A 22,369-nucleotide genomic window follows, 5' to 3' on the forward strand; every position below is an offset into this window, starting at 1 on the left:
TCTTTACACTTCCCAGTATTGCCTTCGGCAAACATCAAAGACAAAAACAAAAGCAGGGTGTCATGACATTTGGTGAGCATCTACTGTAGGTAGGATACTACATCAGCAGTCCAAGGACCACCAAAAATGGGAGAGCCATTCCTACCCACCGAGAGCTTATGATGGAGGGTGGAGGGGGTCGGAGCATGTACATAAGTGAATGTAACTGGCAGTAGAATGGCTAAGCCCTCTGAGAAAAATTCTAGCACACTGCTACAGGAAGGAAGGAGAAGAGATGGGTTAATTTTAATTGGTCAGGGTGGAAGAAAGCTAAACATCAAGGCACCTTACAGTAAGCATACTATAGGCATAGCATAGTAGTTAGTAACTATCAAATGCCTTCATTTCTTATACACAAGTGTTAACTGTGATAAATTCCTATATCACTTGTAAAATACATATTCTGTCATTGCATCTACGGGCATCAAACAAATGACAGAATGGACAAAGGAGAGAAAATTGTTACGGTTTATTACATACGTTGACGTGAGCTATAAGCAAATTTTGATCTTATAGAAATTCTGATGTTTGCTTTGAATTGAATCTAATAAATAACAGAATATGTAATTAAAAATTAATTACATATACATTTTAAATTATGGATTATATGCACAAAGGCATATCGGTAGAGTCTTAAAAATGATAGCTATGAAGATCATGTAGCAATTTGGACAAATGTTTATGATAAAAGTTAAATAAACAAAGCAGGATGCAAAGTAGTAGGGGGTTTGTGTTTGATTCCAAATAAAATGCATAGTAAAAAAATGTAATGATAATAAAAATTATTAATGAAGTGTCTTTCATTTTTTTCTACCTTTCTAATTTTGTTTTATTATCCTTATAATTTAAAAATATTAAAAGTTCCAATAATGATTCTGATCTTTGATCACACATAGCCTTTTTCTTTCATTAAAAATAAAGGCAATGAGTATAATGAGGGTAGAAATAAAGTAATAAGTGTAGAAAAAATACTCCCATATTCATTTTTGAGAAAAATCATAGTAAAACAAAAGAATTACTTTATAGTATCAGAGTGGGAATATTAAGTTATTTAACTGCTTATTGGTGTTTATTAATGATTGCTTAAAACATAATCTAAAAGACATATATATCAATACTAAGCTTTCTCACAGATATTTTATGTACATACATATATGTGCACCTGTGTCCATATATATGTATGTATACCTATGAAAACAAAATTGTATTTCAGAATCTGTGTAAGTTCCCTACTTCTGAAAATTTACCTAGAAGAAAATATAGCTTACGTCCTATCCTCGCAACAAAAATAGAAGTGTTGATAGAAATAATGAAAAGTTGTTTAACAGTCACAAACAATTTCAAGAATTCTATCACTTATTTTCCAAAAGAAAAATTAAAAATTCATGCCTTCTTTTTCTCAATTATGATACAGCTTAACTCAGTTCAAGGCTAAAGCTCAGAGATGAATGACATCCCATCGACGGGTGACAGCCATCCCATTAAAGGTCATTTTCATTCAGAGTGTCACTCTATCTCAACTTTATAACAAGGACACTCAATGTAAGGATCTTCCTGTTCTTTCAACCAAAGCCACTTCTAAACCCTTCAAAGCGGACTTTGCACCTGTACACAGCCTATCAATAAAACCAGTCCATCTCTTTTAAATACATAACAAAACAAAATTGAAAGTGAACCAGACTTGTCACATTGCTCCTGCTTCATTATTTGAGACTGGCTCACTGCACCAGATAGAAAGAGAGCACTAGGCTAAGAGAACAGCCCTTTTGTAGATTTGGTGACTTTGATGATGAAACAGGAGTGATATTGTCTTCTCATAGGAAACCAGCTGGGGGTATTGAATCTCTCCGCTAGCTAGTGCAACAGGAAATGCAAAATTATTTCATTTTGTTATCTCCCTAATACTTTTAAGCTATCATTTTCATATAAAGATTTAGATTTCATATAAAGATTTAGAGCTCAACGTGGATGGAATTTCCCTCTCATGTAAGAGCCAACATAACGGCGTGAGGTATAGAGAAGTTTTATTTGCACTCTCATTACAACATGTGACAGACAAACTGTAAAAAGAGGAAAAAAAAAAGCTGTGTTATCATTTGCTGGGTTTCATCTGGTTCTTTCCTTCTAACTTCTGTGCAAATAAAACAGGATAAATGGCTAAATCATTAGATAATTTTCTTCCGTTCTGACACGTGATCTATGTAGCTCTTAAATACCTTTTATTACAATCCTTTCTTAGTGGCTACAGAGAGAATCTGAAGGGAATAAAAGGAAAACTGATGTGAATATGGATAGCCTTTGACGGCAACAAAAGAAGTTCAAAGGAGATTCTCTGCTATTTCAGAACGCTGATGACACCCTGGCACATCGACACAGAAGATAAAGAACTATTTCAAAGCCAGTCAGTGTATCCTGCCTTCATCTGGGTACTTTATTCAAACTTTTATTGAGTTAATAGGGAAAGAAGTATCTATCAACTGTCCATTAAAAAATAGATTTTCATCACCTATAAAAGACCGGAAGTCTTCTTTAAAAGTTGTGCTGACACACCTGAGGTCATGTCGCCTAGCCAATCAATACCAACAGGACTACAGGGCAATGGTGACATCAGAATCAGACTGAAGTGGTGAAACAGTTCTGCACGTGAAAACGTTTAATGCCAGCCTTCTTCTAGAGTGAGGATCCACGAGAAATCAAGGGATATGCAACTCTTTTACCAAAAAAATGGAAACACATCATTTATAAATTTAAATACAAGATGAATTTATCCTAAAATTTCTTCAAAACTGCCACATGGCTTGAAGACAAGCAGTGGCTAAATCTTTAACACAGTCAAATCACTCATCACACAGCTATTTAGTCCAAAGTACACAGAACTTAAATTTATAAATAAGCCTTATGCAAACTATATTTGTTTTTGACTGTACCTTAAGGGCATATTACCAAAAATTTTCTAAGAACTTGAAATATGAAAAAAATATATAAAGAAACAAAATGTTTTCAGGTCAGGAGGGAGAACTTTCTATGTAATAGAGACAAGGCACAACCAACAAAGTATTTCCAGGAAACCAACAGGGGCAATGCTAGCAGAGTATTTTTTGATTATATTGGCTGCATTATTGCCAAGTTGGGACATATAAACACACACACACACACACACACACAAAAGTGTGTGTGTGTGTTTATATGTCTTCATTTATCAGGTTTAAGTTTAAAAATCAAACAGAAATTAGACAAAGGGAAAGCAAAAGAAAAAGGAGAAAGGCATTTGTGGTTTTAAAGTTTTCTTCCAGCACAGGGGAAATGTTGAGTGAAAATATCCCTTCTTCCTCATAGTTTTACTCCTTAGGCTTGAAAGTTAAATAAATGTTCCTTAATTTTAAGCACACTTAAAATTTTATCTGTTATATTTTAACGAATAAAACTTGCAAAAGTTCTAACTGTTCTTTTTTTTTTTTTTGCGGTATGCGGGCCTCTCACTGCTGTGGCCTCTCCTATTGCGGAGCACAGGCTCCGGACGCGCAGGCTCAGCGGCCATGGCTCACGGGCTCAGCTGCTCCGCGGCATGTGGGATCTTCCCGGACCGGGGTACGAATCCGTGTCCCCTATATCGGCAGGCGGACTCTCAACCACTGCGCCACCAGGGGAGCCCATATTCTTGATTCTTAAAGTTAGTACTTAAATGTTCAAATTATACTTTATGCAGGTCATTCATGTTATTAAATAGGAAAAAACCCTGATAATCTCTAGCATTAAAGCTCCTCTTATTCATTGTCTTATTTATAGGAATTGAGAATTTACAAATATACTTCAAGTTTAAGAAGTTAAGGATTGAGTGGGTTATGCCAGAGTATTTTAGATTTTTTCAACAGATAATACTTTGGATTGGGACCTCCCTGGTGGCACAGTGGTTAAGAATCCACCTGCCAATGCAGGAGACACAGGTTCGAGCCCTGGTCCGGGAAGATCCCACATGCCCCGGAGCAACTAAGCCCCTGCACCCCACTACTGAGCCTGTGCTCTAGAGCCCGTGAGCCACAACTACTGAAGCCCACACGCCTAGAGCCCATGCTCCGCAACAAGAGAAGCCACCACAATTAGAAGCCCACGCACCGCAATGAAGAGTAGTCCCTGCTTACCACAACTAGAGAGAGCCCACACCAGCAACGAACATAATAAATAAAAAAACAAAAAACAATGTTGGGTGTCTCACCCAAATTCATATGTTAAAGCCTAACCCTTAATGTGATGGTATTTAAAGGCGAGGCCTTTGGGAGGTAATTGGGTTTAGATGAGGTCTTGAGGGTGGGGCCCCTATGACAGGATTAGTATCCTGATAAAGAGATGAAGGGACCAGAGCTTTCTCTTTCTGCCCTGTAAGGACACAGAAAGAAGATGGCCATCTGTGAATCAGGAAAGAGGCTCTCAATAGACACCGAATCTGCTGGCCCCTTGGACCTCCAGCCTCCAGAACCGTGAGAAAGAAATGTCTGTTTGTGTAAGCCACCTGGTCTAGGGCATTTTGTTACAGCAGCCCGAGCTGAGCAGGACAGTAGTGACAGTAAGCACTAAGAAAGTTTGGTGTCAGTGTTACGAGGAACCTCCAGCTACACCCTGGATGTCCTGCCCTGGAAGCTCTTTTGGGGCCAGGCTGGCAGCAAAGAAGGAGTGTGTAAGGCAGGATTATGCTGACAGTAGATCACAGAACAAACCAACAGACTGACTTGTCATCCCAAGTAGCACCACATTCACTAACATATCATCAGCACTTTTGTTTTTCAGTTATATATATATGTATATTTATCAGACTATTTTCCATTATAGGTTATTACAAGATATTGAACATGGTTCCCTGTGTTATATAGTAAATCCTTATTGCTTATCTATTTTACGTGTAGTATTGATAGCTGGAATCTGTCAATCCCATAGTCCTAATTTATCCCTCTCCTCCTTCCCCCTTTGGTAACCATAAGTTTGTTTTCTATGTCTGTGAGTCTATTTCTGTTTTGTAAATAAGTTCATTTGTATCATTTTTTAAGATTCCACATACAAGCGATATCATATGATACTGGTCTTTCTCTGACTTACTTCACTCAGTATGACAAACTCTAGGTCCATCCATGTTGCTGCAAATGGCATCATTTCCTTCCTTTTTATGTATCAGTACTTTGCTTGACTGGCTTTAAATGTATGAGTGTACAACTAATATCAATAAAACAAATAAGTGAACAGTTTATATCATTCACTATCCAAAATTGTTAGAATTGAAAATATGTATTCTCTCTCCGAGAAGGTAGTGCTCAAACATTTTTAAAAAGGAGGAGAATAAGACGCTCCCATGTTAGAAGCCAAGGGTCTGCTGAAATCTGGACACAGTGGTTTTTGATGTAGTCACGGTCAGGGAAGGAGATACACACTGGCCACTGACTGTAAGGAATGCCTGCTTAGGAAGAAAATCACACAGCTGTGGGAATGGGCTCAATGTGTGTGTGTTTTTTTTTTTAAAAAAAAAGCCTTTCTTTAGACTGGCTTTTAATACTTTTACGTCTCCTTAGGGCTTAAATTCTATTTTGAAGATTTCTCTCTTAGCTGGTTTGAGGATGGAATCATGGAAGCCATTTGCTCCTTATATGAAAAGAGAGGTCTGACTTAGGGATAAAAATCAGAAAGTTCAGGGACCTCCCTGGAGGTCCGGTGGACTGTGCGATCTCAGTGCAGGGGGTGTGGGTTTGATCCCTGGTCGGGGAACTAAGATCCCACATGCTGCATGGTACCGTCAAAAAAAAAAAAAAATCAGAAAGTTCAAAAACCAGAAAGTAAAGATGTCTGTACACTTTACAAAGAGACTGTGTAAATGGATTCTTCAGGGGACGGTGGCCCACGAGATTAATTATTACATTCATAAAAGCCCCTACTGAATGAGAAGAATTAATGAGGGAATTTCAGCTCCTCCCTCTGAAGGAGCTTACAACTACCCCAGTTTCTACTTCCAAGGCACCGGGTTGGGTACCACGGAGATGCTAACAAGACGTTCTCGCCTACATGGAAGAAGGATTTACATTCTGGGAGGAGCGCTACTAAAATACACAGCTCCTTCTGTCGCATATGTCACAGCCATTCCAGTCTATGTAAAGAAAAGAGCTTTCGCTGCCGTATCTTTGGAACACAAATAGAAAAGGCCTCTTCACCAGCGGAATGCATCTCTAGTGCCTAAATTTCTCTACCAGCGACAGAGAATGACAGTCAGCATGTGTGCAGGCTCACTTTTCTTTTAAAGGGATTTCAGTGACATAAATGGGCCAGAGGTACTGCAAGGGAAAGGGAGTGGATGTGCAGTGACAGGAAAACAGTCTGATTTTAAAATCCCACTCTTGCCTCCCAGCTGAAGTTACACATCACAGAATGCAGGAAGAGAAAATGGCTCTAAAATGGGAAACTGTCAGGGAATGTTCCTTCATGCAGGGTTTGGGTAAATTAGGCTGCAGCCAGTGCTAAATACTTTGAAGAGCCACAACCTAAACACAGTCCATCCACTGTTGGCCACTGTTGCTTGATTTGGTCTGAACAGCAGTTACTAATTGATTTTTGCCCTGACCGTGTTTCACCATCACTTTCAGCTAATGCGGGGAGGGAAGGAGGAAAAGGAGGAGGGCAAGGGAATGGAAGTAATGGTTATTAAGAAAAAAAAACTCCAAGCAACTGTCAAAAGCCAAAAGAGAAATGATTTTTGTGTTGACGCTTGGGAATTTGGAAGGCAAGGGTAGCTCGGGCGTCTGACTCCCCCTGGGAGCTGTTCAGAAGCCGTCAACTACAGGGAGGCTGAACCTACGGAAAGAGAGGACAGAGGTGACGGCCAGTGACTCGTATTCATGTGGTACACGTGTCTCCAGGCTCTCCTTGCAAAAGATACGGGGAATTTTGCATTTGAGAGATTAGAAACCTGTCTTAAAGGTGAGATCGGCTATGGTGTTTCCCAAAAAAGGCTTCAGAAAAAAAGACATTCAGGGACAAACTTGCTGACTCACTTCCGTGCCTGTGTGGGCGCACACCCCTCAGGAGAAGGCAGGAGGGAGGCGGGTGATGCTGTGAGCTCCAGACATTGGCACAAGGCGGCCACTGTGTTGTGACCAAAGAGGAGTGTTATCAAGGCTGGTCTACATCACCGGGCTCGCTCGCCGCTTCCCCAAGTCATCCTGATGGAACCAACTGGAACATAGCAATGCTCACCTAGAATTCTCTCTGCTCCTAACTTCTCATCCACATCTAGGGAAACCTGGGCTATAACTCACCCTACTACCTGCTTTTTCAAGGGACTCTGTCCCTGACTCGCCAACTTCCTTGAGGTAGTCCTGTAGGCTTGCTTGTTTATATCTTTGGTGATACATCCCTCAAAGACAGTCTAATACAGTGGTTTTCAACTGGAGTGATTTTAACACCCAAGGGGATAGTGGGCAATGTCTGGAGACAGTTTTGGTTGTCACAACTAGGGAAAGCGGTGCTATTGATGGGTGTCTACTGGGTAGAAGCCAGTGATGCTGATAAACATCCCACAATGCCCAGGATAGACCTACCACAGGGAATTACCCGGCTCCAAATGTCAACAGTGCCAAGGCTGAGAAACCCAGGTCCAGTCTGTAAGACACAGACTATTGACTGATGGTGTGGAGTACCGAATGGCAAAATGTAAACACAACCTAAATGAGTCACCAAAGATTGAGCGTTAAGTCTGTAAACCCACTGAAAGTGGAAAAGCAGCATTTCTAGGCGATGGGATAAATTTTATATGAGAGGCGCAGAAGAAGAAGCATCTCACTCATTCACAGGGAGTGGCAAAGGACAGTCACTGCAAAGAACTGTGCAGCCGTGATCTTTGTGGGCGCATGCAACTTATTGCTTTGAGGACATGAAATAGCATGTCTTGAGTCACCAAGCTCCTGGCATACGGTGAGGTGACAGCAGAGCGAGACTACACTGCTACCAGCCGTGAGGGATGAGCGGCAGCTGAAATCAGCAGATGGTCAGAAAGGAAATGGTATTAAGCCACAAACGAGAAAGTATGGTTACTAATAAGGAAACGGAAACTGCCTGGAAGAAAGAAAAAACACCTGTGATATTAGGAAACGAGGACTTAAAAGCATCAAGCATGTCACAAAGGGGCAGATCCATCAGGTGATAATAAAGCAAATCAAAACGTACTCACACTGTCACTGCCATCCAGAGTGGTTAAGACAAATTCTGGCTATGTCGCCAGAGCCTGAAAAGCATTCTCTGTAAAAGTAAAACTAGATGTTTTACTTTTAAGAATTTATCCCTGAGAAGTGATTAAGGATATAGGCGAGATTTAACTACACGGATGTTGATTGCAGTTTATGTTAGTTAAAATTTGGGAGCAACCTAATTCTCTGATCATCGGGGACTGGTTCATACAACACGGCAGACCCCTACAATGGAATTCTTGGTAGCCTTTTCCATATTCTGGTGTAGATGACTATTTACTGGCAAGGAGAGAGGTCACGCAGAGCCAAGTGATAAAGTGTCTACAACAGCCGGCAGAGCGAGGCAGGGTGGGTGCAGCGCCCACACCTGTCCTTCCCTTCAGTGGTGTGCCAGTCACCTGGCTGCAGGTAATCGGGGGCTACACTGTCTGCAGAGAATTTGCAAACAGCAAAATGGATGAAAGTTGGTCTTTCTTATTACCCTGTGCAGACAATTCTAAACCATTTCAATGATAAAATATCCCTCCTTACTGAGGTAGAGAACTCCTACTGCACCCCCTTAGTGTGCCACTGTACCCCTTTTCCCTTTGGTTAAGAGAATGCCCAAGGTTCACCTACGGTCACGGTTGCCCCACAAAAACACTACACATCCCAGTCACCCCTGCAACTCAGGGGCTAATGTGTCCCGTCCAGACGGAGAGGGTGTGGGCAACAGTGATGTGTGTGACATTCAGCGGGGGCAGTTCTAGAGGAAAGGGTACTCCCCTCTGTCTTCTTGGCTCCATTTCTGCTCCTGGACTCTGGATACAGAGCCATCTTTGGACCATGAGGAGGAGGGCAGCATCCTAAAGAGGTGAGCATGACAGATCTAAGGAGCCTCCGGAGATTCTGCAGACCAGAGCCGCCAGCAGCGCCGACTTTTACATTAGCGGGAAACACACTTGTCTTCTCTAATTCACTATGAACTTGGCTGTCTGATGTGGTACCGATGTGTCTTAACTCACACTCCAACCAATATCGTATAATTGTATTTTGAAAGGTTAAACAAAGCTATGCATAAATACAGAGAGAAAGAGATCAGAGAGGATTAGAGGCCCAGGTATAAATTTTTATTGTGGCTCACAGTAGAAGGGAAGATGATGGGGGTGTGTGCATTATTTTCTTCTTGTAGCTTATTGCTATTTTACTCGTATATTGTTTACATATTACGTGTGCATGTATTTATTAATATAAATATTTATAAAATTTTTTGAAGTTATTTAAATATTTTTATAGATATAATATTTTTACTTATAATTAATACATATTTTGTCTCAAGGAGAAACTTATTTAAAATTTAAGTAAGTTTAAAATTCAAATCTGCAATGTACTGACTTAAACTAGCAATAAAATTCATTTTTGTGCTTTGGGACATTGATTGCTGTTTATTCTCAGAGTCTCACTTCTGGGCCAACAGCATCCACGGGACACAGTGGGCTATGCGTGAGTCTCTTGAGGCGGCCCCCAGTCCAAAGTCCTGAAACTCCAAGGACACTTTTCAGGGGATGGGATTTCATGGCATCTAATCCCATTTATGTATGTCACACACTGACATCTTCAGAACTAAGCATCTTTTAGTCTGGTGTGATCAAAGTACTGCTTCTCCAGGGGTACTTTGAGATACATGCATCTACACTTGTTGACATGAACTGCAAGTTCTCAGACGATTATCAAGATCTAGAGTGTTCATTAGGTTTGTTGGTGATCGCAGAGTCAGAAGGTAATAAAATGCAGCACTGCCCTGAGAAGCGGAGGAACAGCCTGAACCACAAACGGAAAGAGAAGGGCTATGCAGCGCTCCTGGCTCACAGCAGCCGTGGGAGGCCAAGGGTCCCAAGAAGACAATGGATGAGGCTGGGACCACCGACTGGCAACAACCCCACAGCAAGAGCTAGAGGCCCAGTGGACCACAGCTGGACTGCCATTCAGCACAGCTGGTGCTGGGCCTTGGGCTAGATGTCAAAGATGGAAAGAAGACCCACACAGTCTTGTCCCTCAGAAAATTCTCCCTCTAGGAGATCAACAGCTGTATGTGACTGATAATGTGATGAGCATTGGAGGAGAAGTTTAAATAAAACCATGCAGATGCAGATGAGAGAAGGATTCACTTTAACTTGGGAGAACTCTTGAAAGGGTGAAAGTGATGTTTTACTTGGTTTTAAAGGATGATTCTCCAAGGAGTGGAAGAAGGGAAGGGGAATGCTGGACAGAGGTGGAGTGTGAGCATAAGTGAGGAGATGGCCTGCGGGATGCTGGGCTGGGCTGGGCTGGCTGGGCTGGGCTGGGCTGGGCTGGGCTGGCCTGTGCTGGGCTGTGCTGGGCTGTGCTGAGTTGGGCTGTGCTGTGCTGTGCTGGGCTGTGCTGTGCTGTGCTGGGCTGTGCTGTGCTGGGCTGGGCTGTGCTGGGCTGGGCTGTGCTGGGCTGTGCTGGGCTGTGCTGAGTTGGGCTGTGCTGTGCTGTGCTGGGCTGTGCTGGGCTGGGCTGTGCTGGGCTGTGCTGTGCTGTGCTGGGCTGTGCTGTGCTGGGCTGGGCTGTGCTGGGCTGGGCTGTGCTGTGCTGTGCTGGGCTCTGCTGAGTTGGGCTGTGCTGTGCTGTGCTGGGCTGTGCTGGGCTGGGCTGTGCTGGGCTGTGCTGGGCTGGGCTGTGCTGTGCTGGGCTGGGCTGGGCTGTGCTGGGCTGTGCTGGGCTGGGCTGTGCTGGGCTGTGCTGGGCTCTGCTGAGTTGGGCTGTGCTGTGCTGTGCTGGGCTGTGCTGGGCTGTGCTGGGCTGGGCTGTGCTGTGCTGTTCTGGGCTGGGCTGTGCTGGGCTGTGCTGGGCTGGGCTGGGCTGTGCTGGGCTGTGCTGGGCTGGGCTGTGCTGGGCTGGGCTGTGCTGGGCTGTGCTGGGCTGGGCTGGGCTGGGCTGTGCTGGGCTGGGCTGTGCTGGGCTGGGCTGTGCTGGGCTGTGCTGGGCTCTGCTGAGTTGGGCTGTGCTGTGCTGAGTTGGGCTGGGCTGTGCTGAGTTGGGCTGTGCTGTGCTGAGTTGGGCTGTGCTGGGCTGGGCTGTGCTGGGCTGTGCTGGGCTGTGCTGTGCTGGGCTGTGCTGGGCTCTGCTGAGTTGGGCTGGGCTGTGCTGAGTTGGGCTGTGCTGTGCTGTGCTGGGCTGTGCTGTGCTGGGCTGGTCTGTGCTGGGCTGTGCTGTGCTGTGCTGTTCTGGGCTGGGCTGGGCTGGGCTGGGCTGGGCTGGGCTGGGCTGTGCTGTGCTGGGCTGGGCTGGGCTGGGCTGGGCTGGGCTGGGCTGTGCTGGTCTGTGCTGGGCTGGGCTGTGCTGTGCTGTTCTGGGCTGGGCTGGGCTGGGCTGGGCTGGGCTGGGCTGGGCTGTGCTGTGCTGGGCTGGGCTGGGCTGGGCTGGGCTGTGCTGTTCTGGGCTGGGCTGTGCTGGGCTGTGCTGGGCTGTGCTGGGCTGGGCTGGGCTGTGCTGTGCTGTGCTGGGCTGTGCTGGGCTGTGCTGGGCTGGGCTGGGCTGGGCTGGGCTGTGCTGGGCTGTGCTGGGCTGGGCTGTGCTGTGCTGGGCTGTGCTGGGCTGTGCTGAGCTGGGCCAGGCTGGGCTGGGTTGGGCTGGGCTGGGTTGGGCTGGGCTGGGCTGAGCTGGGCCGGGCTGGGCTGGGCTGGGCTGGGCTGTGCTGGGCTGTGCTGGGCTGTGCTGGGCTGGGCTGTGCTGTGCTGGGCTGTGCTGGGCTGGGCTGAGCTGGGCCAGGCTGGGCTGGGTTGGGCTGGGCTGGGCGGGGCTGGGCTGCTCTGGGAAAGCATGCAGGTTAAAGGCCTTGGGCTTCTGTGGAGACATGTCTATAGTCATGGAAGAAATTAAGGGGTCTTAGAGGTTTTACACGGAAGCCCAATACTACTGCTTTTGTGGATAAGATATCATGCTGATATCTTAAGTGAAACTTCCCACAATCTATGCATTTGGCATCAACAACCTAGAAGAGAGATGAAAAAGAGTAATAATACTTCTCTTAGATTGACCCCAGCTCACTAAACAAAGGTTATCAGGAGAGAGAGGAAGTTGATCGTATAAAAATGCTGGATCAGAATCACCTTTGAATTCTGATAGGTTTACATCCTCACCCATGTGGATATATAAATACCCCTGTGAACTAAAAAACTCAGAGGTGATTCAAGCAGAAGAGAGATCTTTGAACTCTAGGAGATCTTGCTTGTTTTACTTCTGTTTCTCACTGCGGGTTTCTCTGTACACAGTCAAGTTCACACAGAGTAGATCTTGAAGGCCCAGGTCTGCTTGGGCCATCAGCCAGCAGTATCCTGTTACCTCTAATCCACATTTGAGCACCACTGATCCCCAGACACCATCGCAGGAACCTTGGCCACATGCCAAATCGAAAAACAAACAAAAATGCTTATTTCTACAAAGGGTGGGAAAGCAGCTAAATCAATTTTGTCTACTGTTATTTCCCTGGACCTCAATCTTCGGATTGCCACCCCTGCCCTGCTCTGCCAGGCTGCTGGCACAAAGCCCTGCCAGCAGCGGTGAGGACTGTGCTGGGTGAGATATGCCTCTTGGCACATGGCATGTAGACTGCTTTGGCAGAGGGTCTAATTGAAAAGAGCTACTAGAGAAACCAGTCATTTCTTATAATTCAGCGATAGGCACTGAACACAAAGTCAGAAATTAATGAATTTGCAACGTCCTTTTGGACCAGAATACGATGCATAGAAGTGTCCAATACAGCCACACACAGGGGCTTACATCTGATGGTTCTGTATCACATATTTTCTTGAATTATCCCTATCAAGGATCTAAAAGTAAGTTTGCAAGATTTTTATTATAACTAAATCTGACCTGCAAAGTATAGTATTTTCCAAGGGTACAGAATACCAATGCCCAAGGTGAAAGTCAGCGTAAATTTCTGGAATTCAGCAAGTGACAGAGTCAATCACTAAACCAATATTAGGATTTTCATCACTTTTGCTTCCTGGTAAAACCTCTGGCTCCTCTGTCCTGGTAAGGATCTGCCGTGGATTAGACAACTTTTCATTTTATCTTATGCCTTTCTCTGAGGCAACTCAAATTTAAGAGAAAAAAGCATATACACTTGCATAAACAAACACTGACTTGGTCAGTTAGTTCCTTTTTGAATATTATTTTAAAATAATATTTGAAAAGATTACAATTGTAATGCCCATTGTAGAAAATTTACAGATACATATAAGAAGAATCAGTCACTATCTTCCATCATCTTTGATGTACTGCACTTTTTCTAAAAAACCATATTTTTGGTACATGCATATATTTTGAATTTGCATATGACACATATTTTACTAAACTGGCCAGGTTTTATCTGCATTGTATCTACCTCTATATACCTCTTTCTTCATTTCACTTTGTATTATACACTTTCTATAATCACTACCTATTCTTTAAAGAGACTGACTTTATGAGCAGTAGAGGTTCCAGGGGATGTATTATATCTGACCATTTTTATAGCTGCAAACCTAACACTCCATCTGTTTACATCCTCATTAAGCTTGATACTGAATTTCCTGGCACTTCAAAATATTTTTATATTATGTGGGAGAACAGTTTGAAAACATTTTTTAAAACTATCATTTGGTTGAAATAACTTTGAAGCTCCTTTATAAACAACAAAGTTCCATTGTGTTTTAACTTACGGTGGTTTCAGCAAAACTTTCTTAAAGAAATTATTTTTTTCTCCCTTAAAAGAATATTGTAAGAAGAAAAATGGAACAGACTGTACTCATTTTCATTTAGATTTCAGGCAAAAATCGTAAGATTCTACTCATCATTTTAGTGGACTGAACTTAGAAGAGAGCTCACTGATGTCATAAATTATGGTTTGAAGTACAGCGTTCTGAGGTGGAATATCGCTCACCGTGAGGTTTCATGGAAGCAGCTAAGCCCCTTGGAAGAAGGGCTCTATCTTGGCGTGATGTCCATGAATGTTCTCTTCTGACCCCTGGCTTCTCTGGACCCAATCAACTCCTAATCTCACCTGTCATTTGAAAGACCTCAAGCCACCAGAGCACACCTTGGCAGAGTTGGGAAAAGGGTTCAGTGTCGGGGCAGAATCTTACTAAAGGAGACACCAGGGCCAGGCACAGAAGCTATCAGAAGGGTGTGCTTCAAAATCTAAGCCATAGACTAAAGAGAAAACCATGAAATCAGAGTGAATTTAACCTCAGTTTAAAGTTTTTCTTTCTTTCTTTTCTTTCTTCCTCCCTCCCTCCCTCTCTCTTTCTCTCTTTCTTTCTTTCATTCTGCCTGCCAAGGCTAATGTCATATTAATGGACTTCCACAAATCTGATTTCCAAAGTTGCCTGGGCCCATCCCAGAGGTTCTGAATCATTAGGTTGTAGGTGAGATTCAGGTGATTTTGATCACAGGGTAGACTGTAAAGCACTATATTCTTGCCCATAGGCTTCGCTTCCTTTCAACTTTATTGAGCTTGCTTTCCAGGGTAAAGCAGTGTAGGGACTGGGCCCCAAGGTATACAATACCACAAAAGGAAACCATGAGAAGAACCCATGTACCTTTGTTAGGCCATCTTTAACTTATTTGATATTGAAAAATATTCAGAACCCATAATCGTTTGGCGCCCTTAAGTACCAGGTAGGATAACTGAAGTGTGTGACATCACTTAGTATAATACTTGGCACATGGCAGGTGCTGGCTAACCACTGCATCCCCCCTGGTAGGAGGGTTCTAAGAGGCAGAATTAAGAACCATGGCTCGATACTCCCAAAAGGCTCCTCCAGTTCAGGGGGAGATGGAAGACACAGAGTACTGATCCAGGACAGGAGAAAAAGCAGGGCTGGGGATTTATTTCTCAGAGTGGAAGGTCACCGTCAAAGAGGCAATGAGCCTGTATCTCCTAAATTATAGGCGTGTTTAAGCTGCAACATACAGATCCAGAAGCTGTAGAAAGACCTGGAGCCTCAGGGGCTACAAACAGCTTGAGAACTGGAACCTACAAAAATGCTAACACTGACACATTCAGGTTAAATGTAGGAATTATATTTAAGGACACATTCCCATTAATCCTTACCGTGAATAAAATAGTTCCTTTAACCCTCACTCGGAGTTAAACTTTTCCAAAAATAGTTTAGAAAATAGTGTGCTGTGACCTAAACAGATATTTTTGAAAATTTATTTTGAATTAAAAACCTGGCAAGAGAGCATGTTGGGGATTCTGTCCCACTTTCTCAGTCATCCACTCCTGAGGACAGTCAGATCTTGGGTTTATAGGACCCTCAGCAGCTGGAGATAACAACCATAGCATCCAGGGCAAGGCTGGAGGTATAACCACAGTGTCGGGGAAGGCTGGGAACATGACCACAGTGTCCGGAGGAGACAGGAAGATCTCAGTAGCAGGGGTTTCTGGCAGCCACAGGACGGGCACTTTTTCTCATTACTCCCTTACCTGGGGGCCTGGTGGGTGAGGGGTTCTACCTCCCAGAGGCTCCCGAGGGGCAGGGCTGGAGGCTGTTCTGTTTTTGCCAAGGCTGAGAATCACAGCCTGTGGGCCTTTACTTCAATGCAGGGCAACCGACAGCTGCTGGAGGAAAGGCTGTTCCATTTTGAAGAGGCCTCTCCGGCCGGACAGCTATCTGGAGTAACCGGAATTGCCCCCCAGGGCCAAGCTTCTAATGTCATTCTGTTGGGAGGGCTGTGAATTATTCCGTTTTCCAACAATAAGTGCAAGATTGCATGTCCAAAAGTTCCCAAATGACCTATACAATATATGTTGGATTTCTGCGCCTCTCTCCACAGCTTCCCTTCTTAGACCACACCTATCCTTGTGCAACTGTACCACCTGCAAGGCACCCGCCTGGACCCCGCAAGGACCGCAATAAATGAGCGCATCGACACAGAAGAGTCAGCGCCTGCATCTGACTCGACTGTGTGAGCTGGAACCTTAGAGCTTGCCCTGGACGCAAGCGGCTCTTTCCCTTTTTGAGATTTCCTATCTTGGCGTGGCTGCAGAACCTGAGGGGAGTCATGTAATGCTCCACTGTCTCAGCTATGAAATCCCCACGGAAAGCCTGTGCAGACACATTAGTGATGTGACCGCGTGTTAGAAACGCAGAGCCCTGCACCTGCAGACACAGACGAAACATGCATGTTGTGATTAGGGCAAGGGAAGATTGCATGCAGCTGCGAGTCCCCACATCACCTGATCTTGAGATTTCTTTTTCTTCTTCTTCTTGCCCCAGCACCCGGAGCTCTCTGCATCTTTGCCATTGGCCTCACCACAGAGCAGCCCGTCCAGCTCATCTGTGCCCAGGTGCTGTCCCTGAGACGTTTCCGCTGCCAGCCGGTACGAAAGGTTCCTTAAAATGCACACACAGTTTTCAACGGTCTGGAGAATCCAAAAAAAAAAAAAGGAGGAGGAGTGAATAAAAACTAACCAGCACTCCTCCACCCAGAAAAGCAATCCGTCTTTACACACACATTTTTCTTTGGATGCATGTAGCCGCTGCCCCTAATGGCTCCCTTGACAGCCACAGTGGAAAGAATTTAGGGAAGCTTGGAAAAGTCCTAAGACATTTTCTCACCCCAAAGATACTACTTATCAACAAGAGGTCCTTTTCTAAGCAGCTGCCATTGATTGAAATTCACTTGCGAGCGAGGAAGAACCCACAACCACGAGAGGTCCCAGATGGCGTCCACTTACGGACAATGGCCGCATGGGGACTAGGGATCTGAACCACCAAGAGCACAGATAACTGGATTTCTGTCAGCTCTGGGAGGGCGACATTAACATTTACCATCTACCAGGGCGCTTTCTGGGGGTGAAACAGGGCAAGAGGTGCAAACCAGGGTGGTCCCAGGCAAGCCGGGTTCTGTGTTCACCCGGGGGCATCAGTGTTTCCATGCTGATTTTCTTGGCAGGGGCGTTAAACAGTGGTTAAGGACACACATAGAGCTGGATACCTGTAGAACCCTAGGTCTCTGACCACTGGCTGTGTGACTTGGACAGTGCACCCAATATCTCCGTGACCATAACCTGCTCTGTAAGACGGCCATGATAGTGGCCACGTTTTAGGCTGCTGTGTGGAATACGGGAATTAGAGTATTTACATGTGATAGGCAGAATAAAGCTCTCTGCCCCAAAGATGTCGACATCTTAGTCTCTGAAACCTGCGAATACGTTAGGTTATGTGGTGGAGGGAATTAAGGTTGCTAATCAGTTGGGGAGATTACCCTGGATTACCCAGGGGGGGCATGGAATCCTGAGGGTCCTATAAGCAAAAGAGGAGGCAGAAGAGTTAGAGTGAAACCCTGTGAGAAGGACGTGACCTGCTATTGCTGGCTTTAGAGATGCAGGAAGGGGCCGTGAGACAAGGAATGTGGGCGGCCTTGAGAAGCTGTAAAGACAAGGAAACAGATGCCTCCCTCAAGCCTCCAGAAGGAATGCAGCCCTGTCGACACGTTGATTTTAGCCCCCAAAGACCCCTTTTGGACTCCTGATGTCTAAGATGGTAAGATAATAAGTTTATGTTTTTAAGCTGCCATGTTTGTGGCTGTTTGTTATAGCAGCAACAGGAAACTAACCCGGTACGTAGGTACTGAGAAGAGTTCCTGGCACACAGCAAGTGCTGTACAAGGATCTATATCATTAACAATGGTGGAGATGGTACTGCTGGGAGGTCCAGAGCTTGTGACCTAGATCTAATGGGTCCATGATGGAGTCCTGGCTCTGCCATTTAATGAGCTGTGTGACCTTGGCCAAAGTGTGAACTCTCCCTGTGCTCCTGTTTCCTCCCAAACTCCCCACTGGCAAATTGCAGATTAGGTCTCAACATACGGATTTGGGGGGAACCAAACATTCAGACCAGCGCATCAACCTTTTGACCTTTGTCCTGGATTTGAGGAACCGAGGGAAGAGGAAAAAAAAATACCAAATTTTTACAAAGGACAAGATAATGATGGAGGATAAATTGAACTGAGATAAGTTTTATTTTATTTTTTAAGTTTAATTTTTTTTATTGAAGTCTAGTTGATTTACAATGTCATGTCAGTTTCAGGCGTACAAAATCTGAAAAAGAAGAGCTAAGTTGTCTTTTTAAAAGCATGCCAACTTGGCTATCATTTTTCAGGCACCAACTGTGTGACAGCCACCATTCAAGGCAGGGAAGATCGTTCCATTGTACAGATGAGGTCTGAAGCTTTCAGTAACTTATACCAGATGGCACCACTTTTTCTAGTCCTAGGTTGGGACTGGAAAGGTGGTGAGAGCTGCCAGGGTCCAGATCCTGCACTGTTCCCACCTATGACTGGGATCTGGTAAAAGGCACTGTATATGTTTGACATGACTACTGTGGGCAGGAAAACCAAGCAGGAAAACCAGTTTTCAGGGTATATTTTGGGACCTTTGCCATTCCAAGCGTTTCTTGTCCGCTTCTCAAGGTTTCATGGGCTGCTAATCCCACAGGCTTTGAGTCAACTTGATCTTCTATTTCAAGCATCCTCTCAGCATCGAAAAAGGAACCGGCATGAAAGCAGGTAAACACAGGACAATACATGAAAGGGAGAAAAGTCTCTCCCTGAAAAGAAAATGTTATGGCATAAGGCAGAACGATTTTTAAATCAGCTCAAACTGATTTTTCTTACATCAAAGACTTGGGAGAATAAACTCCTTTCTCATCCTGCTGTTCATCTTCCCTGGGGCACCTCCATGCCTCTGTTTAACAAATGACCACTGGGGAATAAATCCGCCGTTTTGAGAAATGTTTTATAATCTACCTGTGGCTGAGGGATGATTTTGAGAGAAGCTGGATGGTGGGGAGAGGAAGGAGAGACAGAGAGGGGATGGGGAGGGCGGAAGGGAGACAGAGGAAGTGGTAGAGAGGGATGGATGGGGGTGGCCCCAGGGGTTGAACTTATCTCTCCTTAAGCTTGGTTTGGGAGGGTTACCAAGTCAAGAGCTTTTCTCTGCAGGGGCAGGAAAAAAAGAAAAAAAAGAAGACTGCCACCGCCCTCCTTGGGGACACCAGCAGAAGGTGGGTGGCAGCTGGTGGTTTTGGTTTCCATATCCATTGCCGTCAACAGAGCTTTCAGTAGCTCCTCTTGGTCACCAGGGTCATTTTGACTCCTTATTTTCTATTAGAAAGGGCTAATTTGGAAGCTGTCTGTAGAACGCTCCACCATATGTTACCCTTTCAACAAACTGTTCCAGTTACCAGGCGCTGAGCTGAGAGCGTGCGTGGAATCCAGGCTCTTGCACTCATTAACTTCGCTGGCCTCAAAGACAGCGTGCACACATTTTTCCCTCCTCTAACTTGTCACTGAGAAAGCTCAGAAGTGGCCAAGCAGAGGGCCGAGTGGAAAGTGATGGGACAATAATAATACGTTAAAACTCAATAGCACATGCTGGCCAGCAGAGCACTGCTGAGTAGTTTATCACATTTGATCCTTTCAACAGCTATAAGGATCCTCCTTGTCTCAAAGCTGAGGTCACCCGGGTCCTGTCCTTGGTCATCGGGAGGACGAGATGGCACGTTTTCCAGCACGCTCCCGGGGCCAAGCTCAGTGTTCTTGCTGCTCAATCAGGAATATCTGAGTCTTCTGTTTTTTCTTCTTTTAATTTTTATTTTCTATTGGAGCATCATTGATTTACAACGTTGTGTTAGTTTCAGGTGTACAGCAAAGCGATTCAGTTATACAGATACGTGTATCTATTCTTTCTCCAATTCTTTTCCCATTTAGTTTATTACAGAATATTGAGCAGAGTTCCTTGTGCTGTACAGTAGGTCCTTGTTGATTATTTAGTTTAAATACAGTGGTGTGCACATCAATCCCAAACTCCCAATTTATCCCCTCTCCCTCCCATCTTTCCCCTCTGGTAACCATAAGTTTGTTTTCTAAGTCTGTAAGTCTGTTTGTAAATAAGTTCATTTGTGTCATATTTTTTAGAGTCTGCATATAAGTGGTATCAGATATTTGTCTTTGTCTGACTCACTTCACTTAGTATGAGCATCTCTAGGTCCATCCATGTTGCTGCAAATGGCATGATTTCAAGGAATATCTGAGTTTTCTGACTCCAGCCCTAAGTGGTCCTCAGTTTTTCAGTTTCCTCTTTTGGGGGAAATGTGGACGGACATTAACAAGGAGAATCTCCAAGGTCTCCCGAGAGACGGAGGAGTCTGGTCCTCTGACACATCAGAAGAAAGATGTGTGTGCCTCACAGCACTCTGATTTTGGACCATGCTCCTGAAGGCTGCCTTACCCAGTGGTGGGCACCGGACCAAGACAAGAGGCTGTTGACTCTTATTTTATTCTCAACTACAAGGCCCAGACACTATTAAAGCTTGCTTGGTACCCATAGGCTTAGCATCCCCTGCGTTAGTCTTTACCACTTTGAATCTTAAGATCCTTAGCATTGCAGCTTCTGTGAATTATGAATTACCTTCAGTAGCTCTTTTCAAAATTCCTCTATTGTGTTAACAGGTACCTGTAAATACTCAAGACACCTTGACTGGTTGCTTCTTCAGGGACTTAACTTTCCTGTCAATAATATTACAAGGTCTAAAATGGCTGTTAAGGGCATTTACAAGAGAGGTTGATTAAATCTTTTCTATCATATTTCACTTTTGAAATTGATGTCATATACGGTAAATGAATGGATGCAAATGTAACTGAGTGGCAGTGATAAAATGACAGACAGTGTCATAACTGGAGTCAGCTGGTACTCAAAGGGCTAGAGTCCCAGAAAATATCATGGGTCCTAAACTTTAGGGAGTAGGGCTCACGCATCAGGAATTTTCTAGCTTTTCTAGTAATTTAGTTTTCTAGTTTTTTTAGTAATTTTCTAAATTTTTCAGTCACTCTAATGTGTAGAGAAGCACCGTGGCAAATCACCCCCATGCCAACGAGTAACTAAATGGATAAAATCACTCTTATTTGTTCTTTATCTGACCTTAAAACTAAGTTATATTATATCGTATTCCCGACGAGTGTCCATTTCAAAGCTGTATCTACTAGGGCGGTTCTCAATCCAAGATGCACATCGAATCACCTGATGAACTTTCAGAGGAATAGAAATCGGAGACGGGAGTTGGACACTCAGATTCACTCAGGGGGCTGTGATGGGGTCTAGGCACATGCATTTATTAAATGTTCCAAAGACAATTCCGAAGAAGAGTTGTTATTAAAAACCATGGGATTGAGGCTTTCGTTCAGAACCAGGGCCAATTTTTGGCTCCCTATGGTATATCCGGCAATATCTGGAGCCATTTTTGTTTGTCACAACTGGGCTGCGGGAAGGATGCTACTAGCATCTAGTGGGTGGAGACCAGGGATGCCGCTCACCATCCTACAGTGCACAGGGCAGTCCCCAGCAGAGAACTGGACCCAGATGTCAACAGAGTGGCTCTGGAGAAGGTCTTATTAAGGTGTCACATGTATTAAGGTCTTATTAAGGTATCACATTCATCACATGTATTACTTGAAAGCATCAGTAAAGTCTGTGTTGATATCGGGATATTATGAAATGACAAATTTTTTATTGAAAACGAACCAAAACTCATCAAAAGACAAGTGAAGACAAAACAAAATAGCTCAGCGCTGGTGAAGCCCATCCGATTCTATTTTGGTTTGCGAACTAAAGCACTGAATGGACGCTGATGATGGATGCTTTGACAGGCTCGTTTATGTAGCATTTTGACGGCATTTATTTAGACTTCATCAGGCATTCCTTGCATGGCACTGGACAAAATTAAGTTGTTCAAGAGCTATCGTGTAAGGATATAGGATTATTCAACTCTCAGGTAGTTTTAATATTTCTTTTTCTTTTGCCAATGGATTTTAGAAAATAAAGCTAGAAGATTGTGGGCAACCTGGTATGTGAGAGTTTATACACTCATCTGGAACACCTGTAGTTACAATAACTTAATCTAAATTTTTATTCACTACTAATCAAGAATTAAGTGTCTAGTTCTAGGCTAGGATTAAACGTTGATATAGATCTCAGAGTGAAAGTAGTAAACATAGCATTAACTCTCCATCCTTTTTAGCCACTGTTTGGTCCCCTGGGCATCCTTCTTCTCTAAGATGCT

The 22,369-nt window shown here is 44.2% G+C and overlaps 1 protein-coding gene across 1 annotated transcript in view; it reads right to left on the bottom strand.

Moving 5' to 3' along the window:
• The window catches only part of CTNND2 (catenin delta 2), a 776,118-nt gene that overhangs the window by 120,074 nt on the left and 633,675 nt on the right, over positions 1-22,369 (bottom strand). Inside the window, exon 13 of the mRNA XM_073802014.1 lies at positions 16,486-16,671. Within this exon, the coding sequence (XP_073658115.1) occupies positions 16,486-16,671 (186 nt within the window). The remainder of the gene's footprint in view (positions 1-16,485; positions 16,672-22,369) is intronic.

The sequence above is a fragment of the Tursiops truncatus genome, chromosome 3 (assembly GCF_011762595.2).
Source record: "Tursiops truncatus isolate mTurTru1 chromosome 3, mTurTru1.mat.Y, whole genome shotgun sequence".
NCBI classification, from domain to species: Eukaryota; Metazoa; Chordata; class Mammalia; order Artiodactyla; family Delphinidae; genus Tursiops; species Tursiops truncatus.